We start from the raw sequence: 17,732 nt of genomic DNA on the forward strand, positions 1-17,732 counted from the left end.
GTCCATGTAACAATTCATTCTTGTGGCTGGCATTCCACGGGAGAAGAATTTCACCAGTTGTGCTATCACTAGGCACTAGACAACCAATAATTGTACCTCCCACAGCTTAATTGTACCAGATGGTTACATTAAGACTCAGGATATCCAAACAATGAGTAGTAATCAGAGAGCAGTCACTGTTTTCTCTCTTCTGAGCTGCTCCCCATGTCAGAGACCTATAGACTTGTGTTTCTGGGGAAGGAGAGGCTGGCGCATACTGTCAGTCACATTGCAGGACTGGCTCATGGGAGGCGAGGGAAATCCTCCAACCAGCTGCTGGTCTTTTAGACTGTATATCCTGCACAGCATTGTATCCATCTTTCTCCTTTTGGGTCAGATAGCATTTGGTATTTTGTTTTTTTGGTAGCAACAAGTCCGGCAGAAAGTTCAGGCCCAATCTAGTTTGTTTATCTTAAATGATAAACCTTTGCCCACCTGAATGTATAGAGCTGCAAGTGTCCTCTAGGCAGATTTGTTTAAAAAAAATATTACCATTTTCTCAACAAAAATGGCAGTGAACGTCTACGTTCTTTTGGCCCTGCAGCAAAATTAGAAGACATGTTTAGAAGTCAGTACAAACAGCTTACGTGTGACATCAAAAGATTTACAGGTATAAAAATAACACGAGTCTTAAAATAATTTGTGCAGGGTTTACTTTAATTGCAATCCATGTCTGCCACTGAGAGGCTAGATTTGATATCTTGGCTTATGATGTATGCAGGAGCTTATTCATCACACCCTATGCTAATGAGAAATGACCACGCACACACCAGTGTTTCTAGGAATGAGAGCACGGGGGTAATGCCATATTGTCCAAAGCGGTCAATCGCACCCGATTGGCTGAAAATCCCATATTGGCTTGCATGGGGCTTTCTGGTTGGCCACTTCAAGCAGTACCTGTTCGTGTGACCTTATACATAATTCACATTGGATAGTGAAGAATGGAGCGTGATCAAATATATCTTGATGTGCGCAGTTTATTTTTGTGTCGTTTGATATAGAGTGCAAATGTGACTTAAAAAAAGGTAAAAGGATTGGTCGCTCAGGCTATATTTTGCTTTTTAACTAATCGTATTTTTTGTGAGTTAAATGGGAAGTTCTCCATGCCTTTTGCAAACAAAATATAGCACCACTGTAAAATTGGAGATACAGACACATATAGCGGGTTAGGTGGAAGATTAAAGAGCAATGGAGTAAAACACTAAAAGAACAAAGTGGCTGGAGGGGACTGTATCTCACTCGCATGTTTATACAGTAGATTGATTTAGGCATGTAATATAGTGCGCTACCGTGCGCACGCACGTCAATTAGAATTGGCTGTGTCCAGGCCTAGCATTCTATACTTCAGCTGCACGTGCGACAGTGAGCGTTGAGCTGGCAGATTGGTGGAAAGACCTGAAAACTATCTTTTTGCGCTGCTGCCTTTGCACGTCACGCTCTATTATCCAATCTGAGTGAGGCTGCAATTTCATTGGCAAGTTCGCTATTCCTATGTCCTGCGGTATATAGATGTTTTTAGGCTTGATTAATTTCCACTAGATCGTTAAATTTTACTGCTGATTATTAGCTATTTGAGTTGTCATATTTGCTTCTCGCTGTTGCTACGCTAATATCTTATCAAGTTTATCGCCCTTAATGTAGTATGATGATCGTGTTTTTTACGTGATTGATTGATTTTGTGCCTCAGTTGTAGCTAATTTTAGTGGCTTCCAGGCATCAGACTGTCTTGGCAACAGGCAAGAGAGGTAAAAAGGAGAGACAGTGCAAGGCAGAGAGAAGGCAGAAGCACTAAAAAAACATAACATACTGTTCACTGGGTTTTGGTGACGATGTCATATCCCAGCCCAGTGGCTGTGTGTGAAGCAGGGTGTGACGTCATGGCCACGCCTACCCATTTGCGTCATAGCCACGCCCAGCTGTCGCTCACAGCACTGACCGTACACACAAAAAGTGTGATTCACGTGCACGAGCATTAGCACACATGAGCGCACCAACTATAAAACAAGCCTAAAGCGTTGGAAAGCTCCTTAGAGCAAGGGGTCAATCTTCAGTCCCTGATGGTTCTCCGGGATCACTCTTATCTTCCACCTAACCCGAGTAACCTTTGCCCTCTGATGTCTGTCGGCATCTCTGAAGGATTTGGGAACAGCTGCAGCTGTTCTATAAGGGTTGTACTGTACCATTACATTTGCGCTTTGTTTGTCACTGACACTTGTTGAAAAATCTCTAATTTAAGAGTTCATTTGATTTAGTCACTTATAACTGTGTTTTTAATCTCGCATTTAGAATTTGACTAACAGATGTAATAAAGTGTATATTTGCCCTTGTTCTATTTGCTATACATAGACATTTGCACAAATGAAAAATAACAAGTCATTGTAAGGTCAGGAGAACTACAAAGAAAATGACAAGACCTGCTCTCTTTCAGTTTATACAGCAATCCTTCTGGGCGACCTTCATATGCTCATCCAGGGTTTCCATTTCTTCCATCATACCCAACACAAGAAACCAATAGATCAGTCCCGGTTTCTGAAGCTGTTCCATCAAATTACAACCCTGCCAAAGTTGTCTCTCCTTCCTATGGCTTGATCACTAACCTGCCTCTACCAGTTCCCACCTCAGAAGTAAGTTCACAATGTGTCAGGAAGTGCAGCTAGCCACTGTTAAACGCCTTTGATTTTATGATACTACATCTTTACCTAGGCTGCATGTTTACTGGAGCTGTGGTACTGGCAATTTCTTAAGAACAATTTATTTACATCACATCGTCTAGAATAAAATATATATTTTGGAAAAAGACCCATTTATCGTGATTTGACATCATTTTAACTAATCAACTTTTCCCGTTTTGAAATCTGTTTCTTTGTATGTTTCGATTATTTAGACGTTCGCTTTACTTCATAAGCTATAAACCATTTACATTCGGATTTTATTACAATGATCACATTATTATTATTTATTGAATAATCTTTTTGTGTGTACATATTATTTCATTAATTATTATACCTTTAGAGAGTTGTAAGCTGCTTGTACAGGTTCCATTGATTTCCTGTCCGATTTGAGATTTTTTTTTTTTTAAATCAACATTTAATCAATAAAATGTAAATAAATTAATTGTATGAGTTGTTTTTTCCTTTGGGAGTGTGGTGTCTAAAATGTGGATTGAATTCTCAACTTTCAAGTTGAATGTTGCATCATCTAAAGCAGGGGTGTTCAACTCCAGTCCTCAACCCCCCAACCGATCAGGTTTTAAGGATATCCCTGCTATAGCACAGGTGGTCTAATCTTCGACTGAGCCACCTGTGCTGAAGCTGGAATATACTGAAAACCTGACCTTTTGGGGGTTGGGGGGGGGGGGGAGGGGAGAGGAAAGGGAGGTGGTGGAGGTCTTGAGGAGTGCAGTTGGGCACCAGTGACCTAAAAGTACAGTAAGTGAAGTACTACATACTATATTACCAGTCACCTGTGATGGAAAGGATCTCAGAGTACAGAGTAATTTAAATAGTACATTCTAAATATCAGCAATGTGTTGTGGAACGTTTTCGTCATCATCATATGTTCTGCCACCTCTCGGGTTGCAGTCAGACTAGTAAACCAAAGCGTTGACAAGTAATCAAGTGCACTGTACTTCCTTAATGACACCTAACAAGGGGGTGGCTGGAAAATGACAAGCATTCATCTGCCCCATGAAACAAAATGAGCAGCAGTGATGATTTGGATACCCCGATTGGCTACATAATTGGTTTGCATACAGTAATATCTGATTGAGCACTAAAAGTCAATCTCTTGTAATTATTTTCATGCATTTGTTTCTGCTTAGGTGGGTATAAACGGCTTTACGTACAAGATGCCTGACCTCCCTGACACCTTTCCTGAACTCTCGGAATTAAGGTAACCATTTTGGAAGCCAATGTTCCAGAGTAAATACACACAACAATATGGCTTTTCCATTGTTGGGAGGGCAGGATTGACACACGGTCTATGGTTATATTGTCCTAGATATGATGGATTATTTGGATCCATACGTTGGTTACGCTGATTTCATACAAATATCTGGGTATACAGTGTAGGAAGCTAAATCAGGAAATATTGCTGCACACCAATATGGGGGAAATAAATTGTATACTTCTATTCACCGGTCCTCCTGGTTAAGGGAATCCCTGTCTGCACTCCAAGTCTCAGCAATAAGATAAGAAGCAGGGCACAACTGATTGCACGTTTGGCTGGCACCTTGAGAAAGGCAACGGTGTCTTTGCAGAAATCTGTTGTGCCCGGCTTCTTATCTGAATACAGTGTAGGAATACATCATTGGCTGTGGATAAAATCAAATGAAATTGTTGTTCTTCACATGGACTCGTAAGCTCTATTGTCCTGCAGAACATCGCTTAATACAATCAGTCTTGTTCAATAATTTCACAAGCATTGCCTATTAGAATAGGTCTGGTGAAAACACACACACACACACACACGTGAAAGTAAGTTATGCCTAATGTATTTTTGTGCATCAGGTAAAACTTAATGCCCATTGATTGAGCGATCAATAGTTTATTTCCAGGTCTCAGCCACCACCTATGTGTGATGTCATCTTATGATACTGGGGAGCTAATGTGCAGGAAACTTGTGGCTAATCCATCTGATTTATAGTTCCCGGTGGCCATCAAAGCCGTTTTTTATTCCCCTTTGCTACTGTCAACTCCATGGCAGCAGTTTAGTGGTGATCTGGTCCTGGAGTTGTATTCCCATATTCAGGTTTGTTACACTTTTAGCACAACAGAGATCAATTAGACCTGGAGAAACTGGCCTGGTTTATTACATGGTTGATCTGGCGTTAGTTGGCAGTAAAATGTACTTCTGCAGCACTGTTTTCCTGGCCCTCAGTGCAGAGAATTAGTTAACAGACACTTCACTAATTAGGTGAAAAATGAACATGTTCTTAACCCCTGCAAAACGTTGCCTGTTAACAAAATGTCACATGGCAGCCACTGATGCTCCCACAATGGCACAAGGGAAGATAATGGGTTAACAGTTACAAAGGGGCTGTCCTATGGTTACTTCCTAATTATGAAACAATTCATGTTAACGTTGCAAATAATGAAGGATGAATTTCAACACTCATTTACGTAAACTATTGCCTCGGAGCATTATAATGTAGTTTTACCCAAGAGGAACTATAGATAGCTGTACAGTGCATGGCTTCTGCTTGTCATGTATACAGGGTCGCTCTTAGGGCACTCGTGTAATTTACTGAATTTTGTTATAAGTACGTCATTAAGTTCCGTCAGGGCAGCAAACACGATCCCCCGCACTAATCCATAAGACGACACCTGGCCTCGAAGGACACCGTACACCCCATTCACTTGCATGAGCCATAAGGTGTCTTCTGTGCCAGTCTTATGGAGTAGCGCTTCTTAGTAAATATGGCCCTAAATGTGCTGTGAATGAAAAGCTTGAAAGCGATGCACACAGCTAGCACATTGCATCTTCCGTATTACATAGACAAAAACAAGAGATTCAATGAGTTTACTGCTGGTGTGTATACTATTGGCTATTTGGCTGCCAGATTCATGTTCTAAAAAGCAAGTATGGTTAAATATTAATATTTCCTGATCACCCTGGCAGTGGGCACCATTGGGTTAATCCCTTCTCACTCTAGGTAGGACAGGAAGTAGACTTTTGCAGGTAGGCCATATAAGGCCCCTCCCTCTACCTGCACATTAGTCTTTTTCCTGTCCTCACAGCTAGGAGTAGGATTTTTTATTTTCTAATAGGACTCACCTACTGCACCTAGTGCAGATATCCAGGGTCTCAGCCTCTCTGCCCTGAAGCTCTGATCGACGCGCCCTACGGGTGGCAAGACGGAGACCCCTTAGAGTCGGGGGAGCCCCTGGAACCCATTGGGGGGGGGGGAGCAGCTGCAGCCGCGGGCGGGGAAGCTTAGGTGCAAAGCCCCAGGACCAAACAAAGGCGCACAGCAGCTGCAGCTGGGAGCCGTGGAGGCCCAGACTCGCCGCATTAGCGTCCGGTACGCTGCGGTAAAGTACCCAGGAGCCCGCTACACGCGGAGGGGGGAGCAGCCATAGCTGCGAGCCGGAGGAAAGGCTCATTTGACCACGCTAGCGTCTGGGACGCGGCGGTAAAGTACCCCAGGAACCCTGCTATACGAGGAAGGTTCATATTGACCGCGTTAGTGTCTGGAACACTGCGGTAAAGGGTACAGTGCACGCGGCCGCTCGGGAGCGCGCGCGTCACATCCGGCCGGCAGATGCGTGCACAGACACGCGAGCCGTGCACGAGCACTTGATGACGTCACAGAAGCGACGAACACACTGTGTGTATGTGTGTGTGAGAGCTGCAGCATGGCACGCTCAGCAGGGAGAAGCCAGGTGCTGGAAATGGATTCAAAAATGGAAACACCAAAACTTCAGTTCCCAAGACTAGGTGAGTCCTTAGTTTTTAGTTCTACATGGGAAAGAGAGATGGTATATATACATTAGGGTGTATGTTTAGCATTTATTTTGTTTTTATAAATTAGTTCGGTGGTTACCCTCCCAGAAGCAGGATCTTCAAAAGGGACGGGGGAATCCCTGCAACATAAATGAAAGGTTGCTAAGAAAACTAAATGGTGTTCTGCTTGTGAGAAACCAACCCTAATAGGGAAGTAATTATGTGAAGATTGTCTTAAGACACCTGCAGGTGATACCAATGAACAAATGAGCACTTGCCTTATTGATGAAGGAGGCTGTTAAACAGAGTGTTGATGCGGCAGTACAGCAAGCTGTTAACCCTGCGCAGGAAAGATCTAGATCCCAGACCAGTCTGGAAAAGGGGAAAGGTTTTTTCATCATATGAGTCTGAAATTGATTGTTTTCATGTGTCAGAGAGTGAAATGGATTCATCAGATCAAGATATTCAGGAAGAGGAATCTGAATTTGATGGTGAAAGGGTGGATCCACTCATCAAAGCCATGATACAGGCTTTGGAACTGGAAGACACTGAGGAGTTAACCCACAAAAAAAGATAAACTTTTTGGGGCGAGACAAAGAGTGTCCTGGCTGCTGCTGCTGCTGCTGCTGCTGCTGCTGCTGCTGCTGCTTTAAAAAGGTAGAGTCTTTACTATCCATCAAGTAATTATGGACCTCATTCAGGTGGAGTTGGCGCAACCAGACGCCAGAGTATTTACGCCTAAAAGGTTTGGGAAGATGTATCCATTCCCACAAGAGGAGGTAAAATTTTGGGATGTCAGCCCAAAGGTGGATACTGCTATTTCCAGAATAGTAGAAAAGACCACAATTCCAATAGAGGAACTTGCGTCATTGGAGGACGCTATGGATAGGAAGATGGATACGTATGGAAGAAAGCATACGTTACCGCAGGAACATCCTCAAACCTGCCATAGCAACTACGTCAGCAGCAAGGGCTATGCGAGTGTGGATTGCCAACATTGAAGAAGCAATATACAAAGGTGTGGAAAGAAGTGCTATTCTTAAAGCACTGTCCGAAGTAAAATGAGCAGCAAAATCTATGGTGCTGGCGGTATCAGCAAGAAGGGCTTCATGGCTCAGACAGTGGATGGCTGACACAGCATCAAAGAACAACTTGTGTGGATTACCATTGAGGTGAGTTCCTCTTCGGTAACAAACTGGATGCAATAATAACAAAAGCATCAGGAGGTAAGAGCACTTTTACCTCAAGAAAAGCAGAAGATTCGGTTTCCAACAGGCTAATAGAAACCAATATAAGGAAGCAAAGGCATATAGACCTGGCAGGTCATCTCCAAGACAAACAACATGGAGGGGCGGCCAGGACCGGCTTTTTCGTGACAGTTGCCAGTAGGAGGGCAACTGAAGCAGTTTTCTGCAACAGGGGTCCAAACAATACAGGACAATTGGGTATTACAGACCATTCGTCAGGGGTACAGTATAGAATTCAGAGAGATGCCAAGAAGAAATATGTTCTTAATAACATGGATACAGTCCAAGGAAAAAAGAAGGCAGATGAATTCGGCTTTAAAGAAATTATTACACGCAGAAGTAATAAAGAAAGTACCTCAGGAAGAGGAAGTGGAATTTATTCCAGAATTTTTCTAGTAAAGAAACCTACAGGGGAGTACAGAGCAATCCTAGACCTAAGAAGTGTGAATTTATTCTTGAAAATAAGAAAATTCAAGATGGTGTCGTTGAACCTGATTATTCAAGAGGTACAACCAGGAGACTGGATGGTGGCAATAGACTTAAAAGATGCTTATCTACATGTGCCCATAGCAAAGGGACACCAAAGATGCCTAAGGTTTACAGTAAATCAAGATCATTATCAGTACACAGCACTGCCATTTGGTCTGGCGACTTCCCCAAGGACGTGGCAGAAATGAGAGAAAGAGGGGTAGAAATATACCCATACCTGGACGACATCCGGGTAAAATCAAGGAGTCTGGAGAAACTCCAGCAAGACCAGAAGATGGTAATAACCTTCCTGGAACACCACGGTTGGTTAATAAACAGAAACAAGAGCCATCTCATGCCCACTCAGCTGTTAAGATTTCTGGGGGTAGAATTTGATACAGCAAAAGGAGAAGTGAGACTACCAGACGCAAAGAGGCAAGACATAGCCATGCAACAAAGAAGCTCAGGAAAGATACCAGGACATCAGCAGAAGAATGCATGAAGCTCCTAGGGAAATTCGCTTCAACATTAAGCGTCAGAAAATGGGCAGCAATACATATGAGACCAAGAATCTTGTTACACCCACACACAAAACGGGAATTAAAGTGGTGGGAAGATACCCGAAACCTGGAAAAAGGACAAACACTACACCCAGTGCACTGGGTAAGAATTACAACAGATGCGAGCAACACAGGTCGGGGTGCCCAGATGGGAGAAACATTGGTGCAAGGAACCTGGACAAACCAGGAAAAGCATCTTCCATCAAATCTGCTGGAATTAAAAGCAGTACAAAGGGCCTTAGAAGCTTTCCAAAACCATATAAGAGGTGGCTGTATAAAAATAGAATCAAACAACAGGTCAGTTGTCAAGTATATAGCAGAACAAGGAGGAACCAGGAGCAGAAAACTGATGAACCTCACAGCAGAAATCCTCTTTTGGGCAGAGACCCACTTGTCGGAAATTACAGCCATACATATCCCAGGACTAGAAAATGTCACAGCAGACTTTCTAAGTCGGAATATCATACACCCAGGAGAATGGGCATTATATCCACAGGTGTTTCAAGAACTGGTAGAGCGATGGGGTCAGCCAGACATAGATCTCATGGTGACACACCAAAACCGCAAGGTAAGGAACTACTGTGCCAGACAGTTTCATCCAAGCGCACAAGGTACAGATGCTCTCAGTTTCAAATGGCACTTCAAGTTGGTATACCTGTTCCCTCCAATTCCCTTAATTCCGGAAACAATCAGGAAAATCAGGGAAGACCAAGCAGAGGTGATATTCATAGCACCCTACTGGCCAAGAAGGCTTTGGTTCACACACTTGGTAAATATGGCAGTAGATACACCATGGCACATACCAGATCGCAAAGGGTTGATGCGACAGGGGCCAATATGTCATCCGAATGCCAAACAATGGGCTTTGACGGCATGGCGATTGAGCAGGAAACATTGAGACTGAAAGGTTGTTCAGACAAAACAATCCAAACCCTTTTACAAGCAAGGAAAAGTTCCACATCGAAAGTATACCATAGAATCTGGCTTTGCTTTCGCGATTGGTGTGGAAAGGAAAAACAGAAGTCCTTTCACCTAGAATTGTATCAATTGTGGAGTTCCTGCAAAAAGGATTTGAGAAAGGTCTCAGTCTTAGCTCATTGAAAGTACAGGTGTCTGCACTATCAGCCTTGTTGGAAAGAAATCTGGCAATGGAAAGATTGATCATCAGATTCTTTCAGGCAGTTAAAAGGTTAAGGCCTCAAATCAAGAACAGGGTACCTACATGGGACTTGTCCCTAGTATTGGATGTACTAACAGCAGCTCCGTTTGAACCTATACAGGAGATAGGCTTGAAATGGTTATCATGGAAAATGGCGTTTTTGATAGCAATCACCTCAGTAAGGAGAGTGGGAGAACTACAGGCTCTATCAGCCAAGGAACCATTCCTAGTCATACATCAAGACAAGGCAGTTCTCAGACCAGTACATCAATTCCTGCCAAAAGTTGTATCACAGTTCCACATGAATCAAGAAATTGTGATTCCGACATTCTGTCCAGAACCAAAGAATAAGAAAGAAGAAAGACTACACAAATTGGACGTGGTAAGATGTCTAAAAGTATACCTGGAAAGGATGCGAGATATCAGAAAGTCAGACAGACTATTCATCAATTCCAGAGGGACCGAAGAAAGGTCAAGAAGCATCAAAGACAACAATTTCCCAGTGGATAGTGTCTTGTATTAAAAGGCTTATGAAAGCAAAGGACAAGATAAACCTTTGAACATTAAAGCTCATTCTACAAGGGCCATGTCTACTTCATGGGCATTTAAAGCCCAGGATACACCAGGACAGATATGCATAGCGGCAGTCTGGTCCTCATTCAATACATTCTTGAAATACTACAGACTAGACGTACAATCATCAGCTGACGCAAGCTTTGGTCGTAGAGTGATAGAATCTGTAGTGAAATAAGTATAAGGTGTATTAATAAAGGTCAAACTGATAAGGCATTAACTGGTGGTGTTATTCTGATGTATCCCTCCCTAAAAAAAATTCACTGCTTGGGTATGTCCCAATGGTGCCCACTGCCAGGGTGATCAGGAAAGGAGAAAATTTAAAACAACTTACCGTAATTTTCTTTTCCTGGAACCATGGCAGTGGGCACATAGGCATTAGACATACATAGGGAGGGTAACTATGTGCCCACTGCCATGGTTCCAGGAAAAGAAAATCACGGTAAGTTGTTTTAAATTTTATCCTTTCTAAGCACTGACATGACACTAACCAGTGTTAATCACAAACAGTGAGACCAGACTACCATGAGATAGATGGCAAGAGGGGAGGACACAACACAACATTGTGTCTGTGTGTCTGTGTGTGTATTTTTTTTATATATATTTATTTTAGAATATTTATTTAGTCCAACAAGCAAACATTCCGAGGGAGACCTACGTCGGGCTAAATGTTTGCTTGTTGGACTAAATAGATACTCAATTTTTTCCACTCCTGTGCTGTGCTCGTATTTTGGATCAATAACGTAACCCTTACTGACTTAGTTACTGCCTCCCTACCTTGCATCAGGCACTCTACCGAGTGTGTGCGGCCATCTTTCCTTGCTACTATATACAGTATGTGTATATATGTACGTGGAATACAAAGAACTTAATGGTTGACAATTTATTTTAATTTCCTTTTTTTATCGTTTGTTTAGTGTGTCACAGCTCTCAATGATGGAACAAGAAGAGGATGTTCTCCTGGAGCAGTTTGTAAATCTTCCCCAGTTTAAACAGGTCATCACTGATAAGGATGATTTGGTGAGAAGCATTGAGGAGATCGCAAGTAAGGATTTCAAGATATTTGTAAACTGAAGTCTGTACTGTTAAGGAGTTCCTGCTTACTCAAGTCAAGCTTTCTGTTACGACGTTATTGTTGTATTTCATCTGCAACTGTTTTGCTGCATGTAAATGATTTAAAAGGGTTTAATGTTCTCCATTCCTGTTACTACTTTGATTACGGATTACAAAAGCAAAGTGACTGTATAAAGATGCATGTATGTGATTAAGATTAATAGAGTAATCGGACTCCACTTTTGTCATTATTTTACTTTAATTTGAAGGAAAGATAATTTTTCTTTGAACTGGATGTTAAATATATACTGTTCATCTAAACATAGACCCCTTAAAGTGGGAAAAAATAGATCATGGTGCATTAACCCTTTGAGTGCCAGCACAATGCGATCACGTGACCGCAGTGGCCATTTTCTGGGAAACGAAAGAGGCCTCCATTTTCCTTACTGGTAAGGTTGCATCCGCCATGGGAACACAGGACAATCTAACCTGGAATAAAACAGACCCTTTGAGGATGATGTCACTACGTCACGGGGCCCCTGGAGTGCCAGTCCCAATAAAGTACAGACTATGTCCTGGGGCGCACAAAGGGTTAAATAACTATGCTTATGTGGGACAGGAGGAAGCATTTTTTTTTAATACTGTATAGTGAAGTTTCTGAATAGAGGAAAATAATGATGCTATAGAACCATGCTGTATTAGTAAGCGTTCTTGCCAGGCCCTTGGTTGTGTTTATCCTTCGCCTGCCTTTTTCCATTTTTGATTTTGAAGGACAGAAGTGGAAAAAGGAGCTTTTAGAATAACTTGTATTCGACAAGCACTAATACATTATTCTTTAAAAAAAAAAATATGAATTTGGTTAATTGCGCAAGGATTTCTTGCCCTGTCACAGTATAAATACTTTTTTTTTAAATTCTTTAAATGTATCTAAGTTTTAAGAATAAGTGTGTCTTATTATTCCAAGACTGAAGCGTTATGTCTTACAGAAAAGAACCTTCAGCTGGAGCCTGTGCTGGAAGGGAAACGGCAGGCAATGTTAGGCAAAGTAAGTGCATCAAATGGTTGTGTGGAAGGTTAGAGTTCCTAGCTCTCCAGTTTATTGTGCTTTTTCTTTTCTTTCTTAGTATGAACTTCTCACTCAGATGAAAGCGGCATTTGAAAAGAAGTTGCAAAGACAGCATGAACTGAGTGAGGTACAGTGCACTGCTGATTTCCCCATTTACCAATGGGTCAACATACACATTGAAGCTGCTGAATTGTATCTTTTCTCTTCCTTCCCCCCAACTTAAATTTTTTATTGATTTTCCAAACATAGATATACAGAACTAAAACATTAGAGAGGGGGAGGGTTTGATACTTGAAAGAAAAAGGGGTAGTGGGGGTAGTGGGGGGAGGTGGGGAACAGCACAGTGGTGAATCGACATTTCTTAATGCTTTATATAGTTTTAACTTGGTATGTGTGAGCATTTTGGGACAGCTTCTAAGTTTGTAGTGGGAACCATCTCTGGAGGACCTGGCTAATTGTAAAAAATATCGTTTAAGGTGGCATTACGGGGAAGAGCGAGGGCAATTCCTGGCCCTTCCCTAGCAGAGGTATATAATTAGTCCCGAAGGGCTACAGGCTCAGGGAGCCCTTCAACTGTATTGCTGACCATCTATTGTACTAGTCACCTGGCGGCTGTTCTGGGATGGGGGATAGGGGTGGGGCGGAAGGAAAGAACAAAAAAGGGTTGGGGGGGGGGGCGGGAAAAAACGGAAAGGAAAAAGAGTGAGCATGGATGCGTTTCCAGAGAGACAGTCCTGATGCTCACCTGCCCTTGGGAACAAAATGTGGGGTGAGGGGGAACAAAAAAAGAACAAGGGCAACGGTGTCTTCAAGAACACAGACATGGTTGGGGGTAGTTACCAAGACTCAGATGGTCTGTTTACCCAAGCGCCAACCCCAGAGCTTCTTTGGGCCCTGGGCTTATTGTTACGGTGAGGCTAAACTGTATTCATATCGTGGAGGTTAACTTCGCTAGTAAGCCATTAGTAGCCTTATATTAACTTGAACCCGAAAACCTAAGATAATATATCAACATATACTTTTACATTTACTCTCGCAAAACCCAACTTTCGGGTACAACTTCAAATTAACTAAAACCAGAAAACATCATTTGACATTGACATTTCAGCATATAGTACTTTTACAAATGATCTTTTTATACTAAACCTTCATAACTCTCCAGATCAGGAGAACCCCCAGCTCACAGTTTTGGGAGCTCAGCCTTACTCCGCTCTAAACAAGGTCCGATCTGTCCAGGAGACCTCATGTAGATCTTGATTCACAGGTAATGGGGGTCATAAATCACAAGTCTCGATTGCTGCCTGGTGGGGGGAAAGGACCCCATTCTGGTATCCGGACCTGCCGCTTAGCTCAGGGTTTGTTTCCCTTAGCGGGTGGCTGTTTAGGCTGGTCCGCTTTAAAAAGTCTCGGAGTGCTCCCAGGTAAGGGGGAAAGACCCCCTCTCGGACCTGGGCATGGTGTTTAGCCATGATGGAGGTTGACTGTTTCGTTGGGGAGTTTGGTTGAGGAGGTCCCCGCAGAGGAACCGCAGCCCAAGAAGGCTCCAGCGCTGGTGGGCTTCCACCTCTTGATGCAGGCCTAAGTGGCTAAGGAAAGCTTCGCCATCATCCAGGTTTCTGAGTGTCTGGGATTTTCAATTTTTGACCATCATGAGTCCGAAAGGAAATGTCCATCTATATTTAATGTTGCAATCTCTTAGCTTTGCCGTTACCTCACGGAGATTTCTTCTTTTAGCAAGGGTGGACAGTGCAAGGTCCACATAGACCTGTACGGGTATATTTTGGAATCTGAGGTCCCTTGAGCTTCTTGTCACCATGCTGAAGGCCTCTCTTGTTTTAAAATAGTGGAATCTTAGCACCACGTACCTAGGTCTAACTCCTGGCTGGAGTCTCGATCTTAGGGCTCTGTGACATCTATCGAGGGCAAGGGACTCTTCTGTAAAATATGGGAGAGCTGTTATCCATCTGCCCATGAACCCCTCAATATCTGTTTCGGATTCTGGGATCCCCCGAATCCGGAGATTGTTACGGCGGTCACTATTCTACGCGTCCTCTTGTCTATCTTTAATTTCCAGGAGTTGGGATTTCACCTCTTTGAGCTCTTTGTCCATGTGGGTTTGCTGAGTTATTGTGGCGTCCACATTGGATTCTAGGGTGCTGGTGCGCTCCCCAAGGGAGGATATATCATCTTTTAGATCCTTCAGTACAGTCTGCATCGGGGCTTCTATTTTATTAACGAAGATAAATAAATCGTCTTTCGTGGAGGTGGACTCGATCGCCACACCCAGTTCAGAGTCTGAATGTTCCTGAGCGGGGACATCTGCCGCCGCCTGTTGCGAGGTAAGCTGGCCATATTTTTTTTAAAGTATTCTCACAACTCACTCTGGTCCTTCTTTTTGATGGTTCTAACAGCTTTTGAAGCCATGGTAGCTAGGTGTTGTATGTGTTATATTTTTTGTTTAGAGGGTTAGTCGGAGCAGTCTTGCTGTCACAAGCTTAGATTGAAGCCCGGCGCACTACAGAGTATGAGATTCAAGCCACCATCTTAGAATGTGCTTGTCTATGCGTCCCTGTATAAAGGACTCTCTTTCGGGGGGACACATTCCCCTTTGGGGCTTTGTCAATAGGCTGTAATTTTCTGTTGAATTAATTTACACTGAGATAAGTGGGGTTGGCGATGTTAGGGGGAGGGAACAGTCAGTTCAGGATGCTGCAGTGTCTGGGTGTAGCTTAGTGTCATTTTGTACCTGCTATGGGGCACACGGCGGCGATCTTGGGGAATGGGATCCTCTTGTGTGGACTTGCACTCGCCTTCTGTGTGTGCCCGACTCGATCAACAGGAGAAATCTCCACAGGGTTCCCTCCACCCGGCGGAGGCTCCGGTCTGTCGGCTTTGTGTGCGGGGGGTGGAGGGGGGGAGAAAGCAGCTAATCACTCATCGGCGATGGTGCACTGTGGTGCCTGCTCCAGATTGGTGCCCATCCTTGCTCCCGGTCGTCTCGCAGCGCATCCACCAGCTTTAAGCAGCGCCGAAACGGGACGCCTGTCGGGTTGCCCCCTGCCTAGCCCCTCACCTCCTTCGCAGGTTGGTGTCTGCCGTTGAGTTTGGTGCTGGTTCCAGCCGATTCAGTACCGCTCGGCGGCCATCTTTGATCCGGCTTAGTTATGGGCTATTTTTGGGTTCCTCTGCCACGGCCAGGAGTGGACTTCCCCCAGCTTTTAATGGTATTTTTTAGGGGATTTTGGGCTAAAGTTACCTCCGTTTTCCCTATTTTTGGACGGAGCTTCTCAGACACACATCTTGCCAGTTAGCTGTCTTGGCCACGTGGAATTGTTTTTTTTTTATTTGTTTTTTTTATAAGGACGCCTCATCTGTGAGTATGGTGTCAGATAATGCAAACAGTAAGATTGTGTTTCTTTACCTGCACATGCTGTAGAAGAAATAGTTTGTTAAAGCTCCATTGCCACTTAGATGATTCAAAAATATATTCTGTTTTACGTTTTTCAACATTTTCACATACAGAATATTCAATTCCTTCAACAGATGCATAGAAATAGTATTGCAAAATACATATTACAGTGCCTCTTAATATGGCAAACATTGCACATTTTCTCAGCAAACACTGCATCATTCTTAAAGGCCCCTATCTTGACTTGCCCATAGTAAGATCCGGATATGCTGTGTATTCTCTTGTATTTGTTGCTGGCTGTTCACATTAAAACCTGCATTTTGGAAGCTTTTGCAAGCACTGAACCAGCCATTAAACTGGAGGAAAGCTATTCCATAGATGAGCGCTATTACTCCTTAGCAATGTCAACCAATGTTGCTGCATTGCAGTGTAAGGTTTTATTGTCTGTCACACAAAGTATTCTGCATGTCTTCCTTTTCTAACACATTAAAAAAAAAAACTTTAACTATATTCTTAGAAACAGTGTTGCGTACCTCTGCTTAAGATAAATTAGAAGTTAATTATTAATAAAATGAGGGTGATATCAGCACGAAGTTATTCAGAATAAAATAATAAACAGGATTTCTTGGACTTCTGTTTGACCCCAAAAAGCCGGACTGTGTAATTCTGACACACGCACTTATATAGGCACTATATGGTTTTGGCAACGGGTGAAATGAAGAATGCAACGTGATCTAGAACCCGGACCCAGGACATTAATTCTTGGATCTTAACTAATTTTCAACAAATTTCAACAAATCCTCTTTAGATGATATGATATTAAGTTGTAGCTAAGAAATGACTCCTGCAAAAAATATGTTCTTTCTCCGAACACAGGATAAAATAATAGGTAAACTTTACTGCTCTTGGAGCAATAATTAAAAAAACAAACCCTGATCTGTTTGATGGAACATGGAACACTTTCTAGGCGTGTAGTGCAGCTTATCCAATTTCTTTTTAATGTCTCCTTTTCATTTTTCTTCTCACCCACACTTTCTGAATGTCTTGAGTTATAATACTAATTTCTATCATCTTAACTTAGTCCTATCTTTGGTGATGTTCTCTTTGTTTCTGCATATGCACACCCAAGCTTGCATGGCTGTCATTACGTTTATTCAAAAAAAAGAAAGTGAAATAAACCCAAAAATAAGGCCTTTACATACACTCCTTTAATGCCTAAGGTGGACCTTCCAGCTGTAAGGGGGGGAAAGCTCAGAATGAACAAGTAATCAATAGTTCCAGTGACTTGTGTTTCCTTCTGTTTGTAGAGTTGCAGTTTGAGCGCTCTGCAGGCCAGACTAAAAGTGTCAGCGCATGAGGCGGAAGAGGAATCGGATAGTATTGCAGAAGATTTTCTCGAGGGCAAAACAGAAATAGACGATTTTCTCAGCATCTTCATGGAAAAGAGAACGGTATGTCATAACTACTGTAAATGTCTTGTAAAGAGGTACAAATAAGACATTTAAAAGACCAACATGTTTTTTTTTTTAAACAAATAATCAGTAGTGTAGTATTAGATACTACATATATTTTATATATATTTTTCCAATTCTTATGCCTTTTTTAATTAATTGTAATAATGTACTGAACATCCTTTGGCTGCTTAGCAACCATTTAGAAAGTTACATCCACTTCCTCTTTTTAAACAGGCTCTGACAAGCATTATTTTTCTTTT

At 42.6% G+C, this 17,732-nt stretch overlaps 1 protein-coding gene across 5 annotated transcripts in view; it reads left to right on the forward strand.

Annotated features, from left to right (window-relative positions):
* VPS37A (VPS37A subunit of ESCRT-I) overlaps positions 1–17,732 on the forward strand; it is a 45,467-nt gene that overhangs the window by 20,222 nt on the left and 7,513 nt on the right. For all 5 annotated transcript variants that reach the window (XM_075610071.1, XM_075610065.1, XM_075610083.1 and 2 more), the window contains 6 exons: positions 2,468–2,663; positions 3,860–3,930; positions 11,408–11,535; positions 12,530–12,588; positions 12,668–12,736; positions 17,326–17,469. In XM_075610071.1, coding sequence (XP_075466186.1) covers positions 2,468–2,663; positions 3,860–3,930; positions 11,408–11,535; positions 12,530–12,588; positions 12,668–12,736; positions 17,326–17,469 — 667 coding nt within the window. The remainder of the gene's footprint in view (positions 1–2,467; positions 2,664–3,859; positions 3,931–11,407; positions 11,536–12,529; positions 12,589–12,667; positions 12,737–17,325; positions 17,470–17,732) is intronic.

Source organism: Ascaphus truei, chromosome 1 (genome assembly GCF_040206685.1).
Source record: "Ascaphus truei isolate aAscTru1 chromosome 1, aAscTru1.hap1, whole genome shotgun sequence".
Classification (NCBI taxonomy): Eukaryota; Metazoa; Chordata; class Amphibia; order Anura; family Ascaphidae; genus Ascaphus; species Ascaphus truei.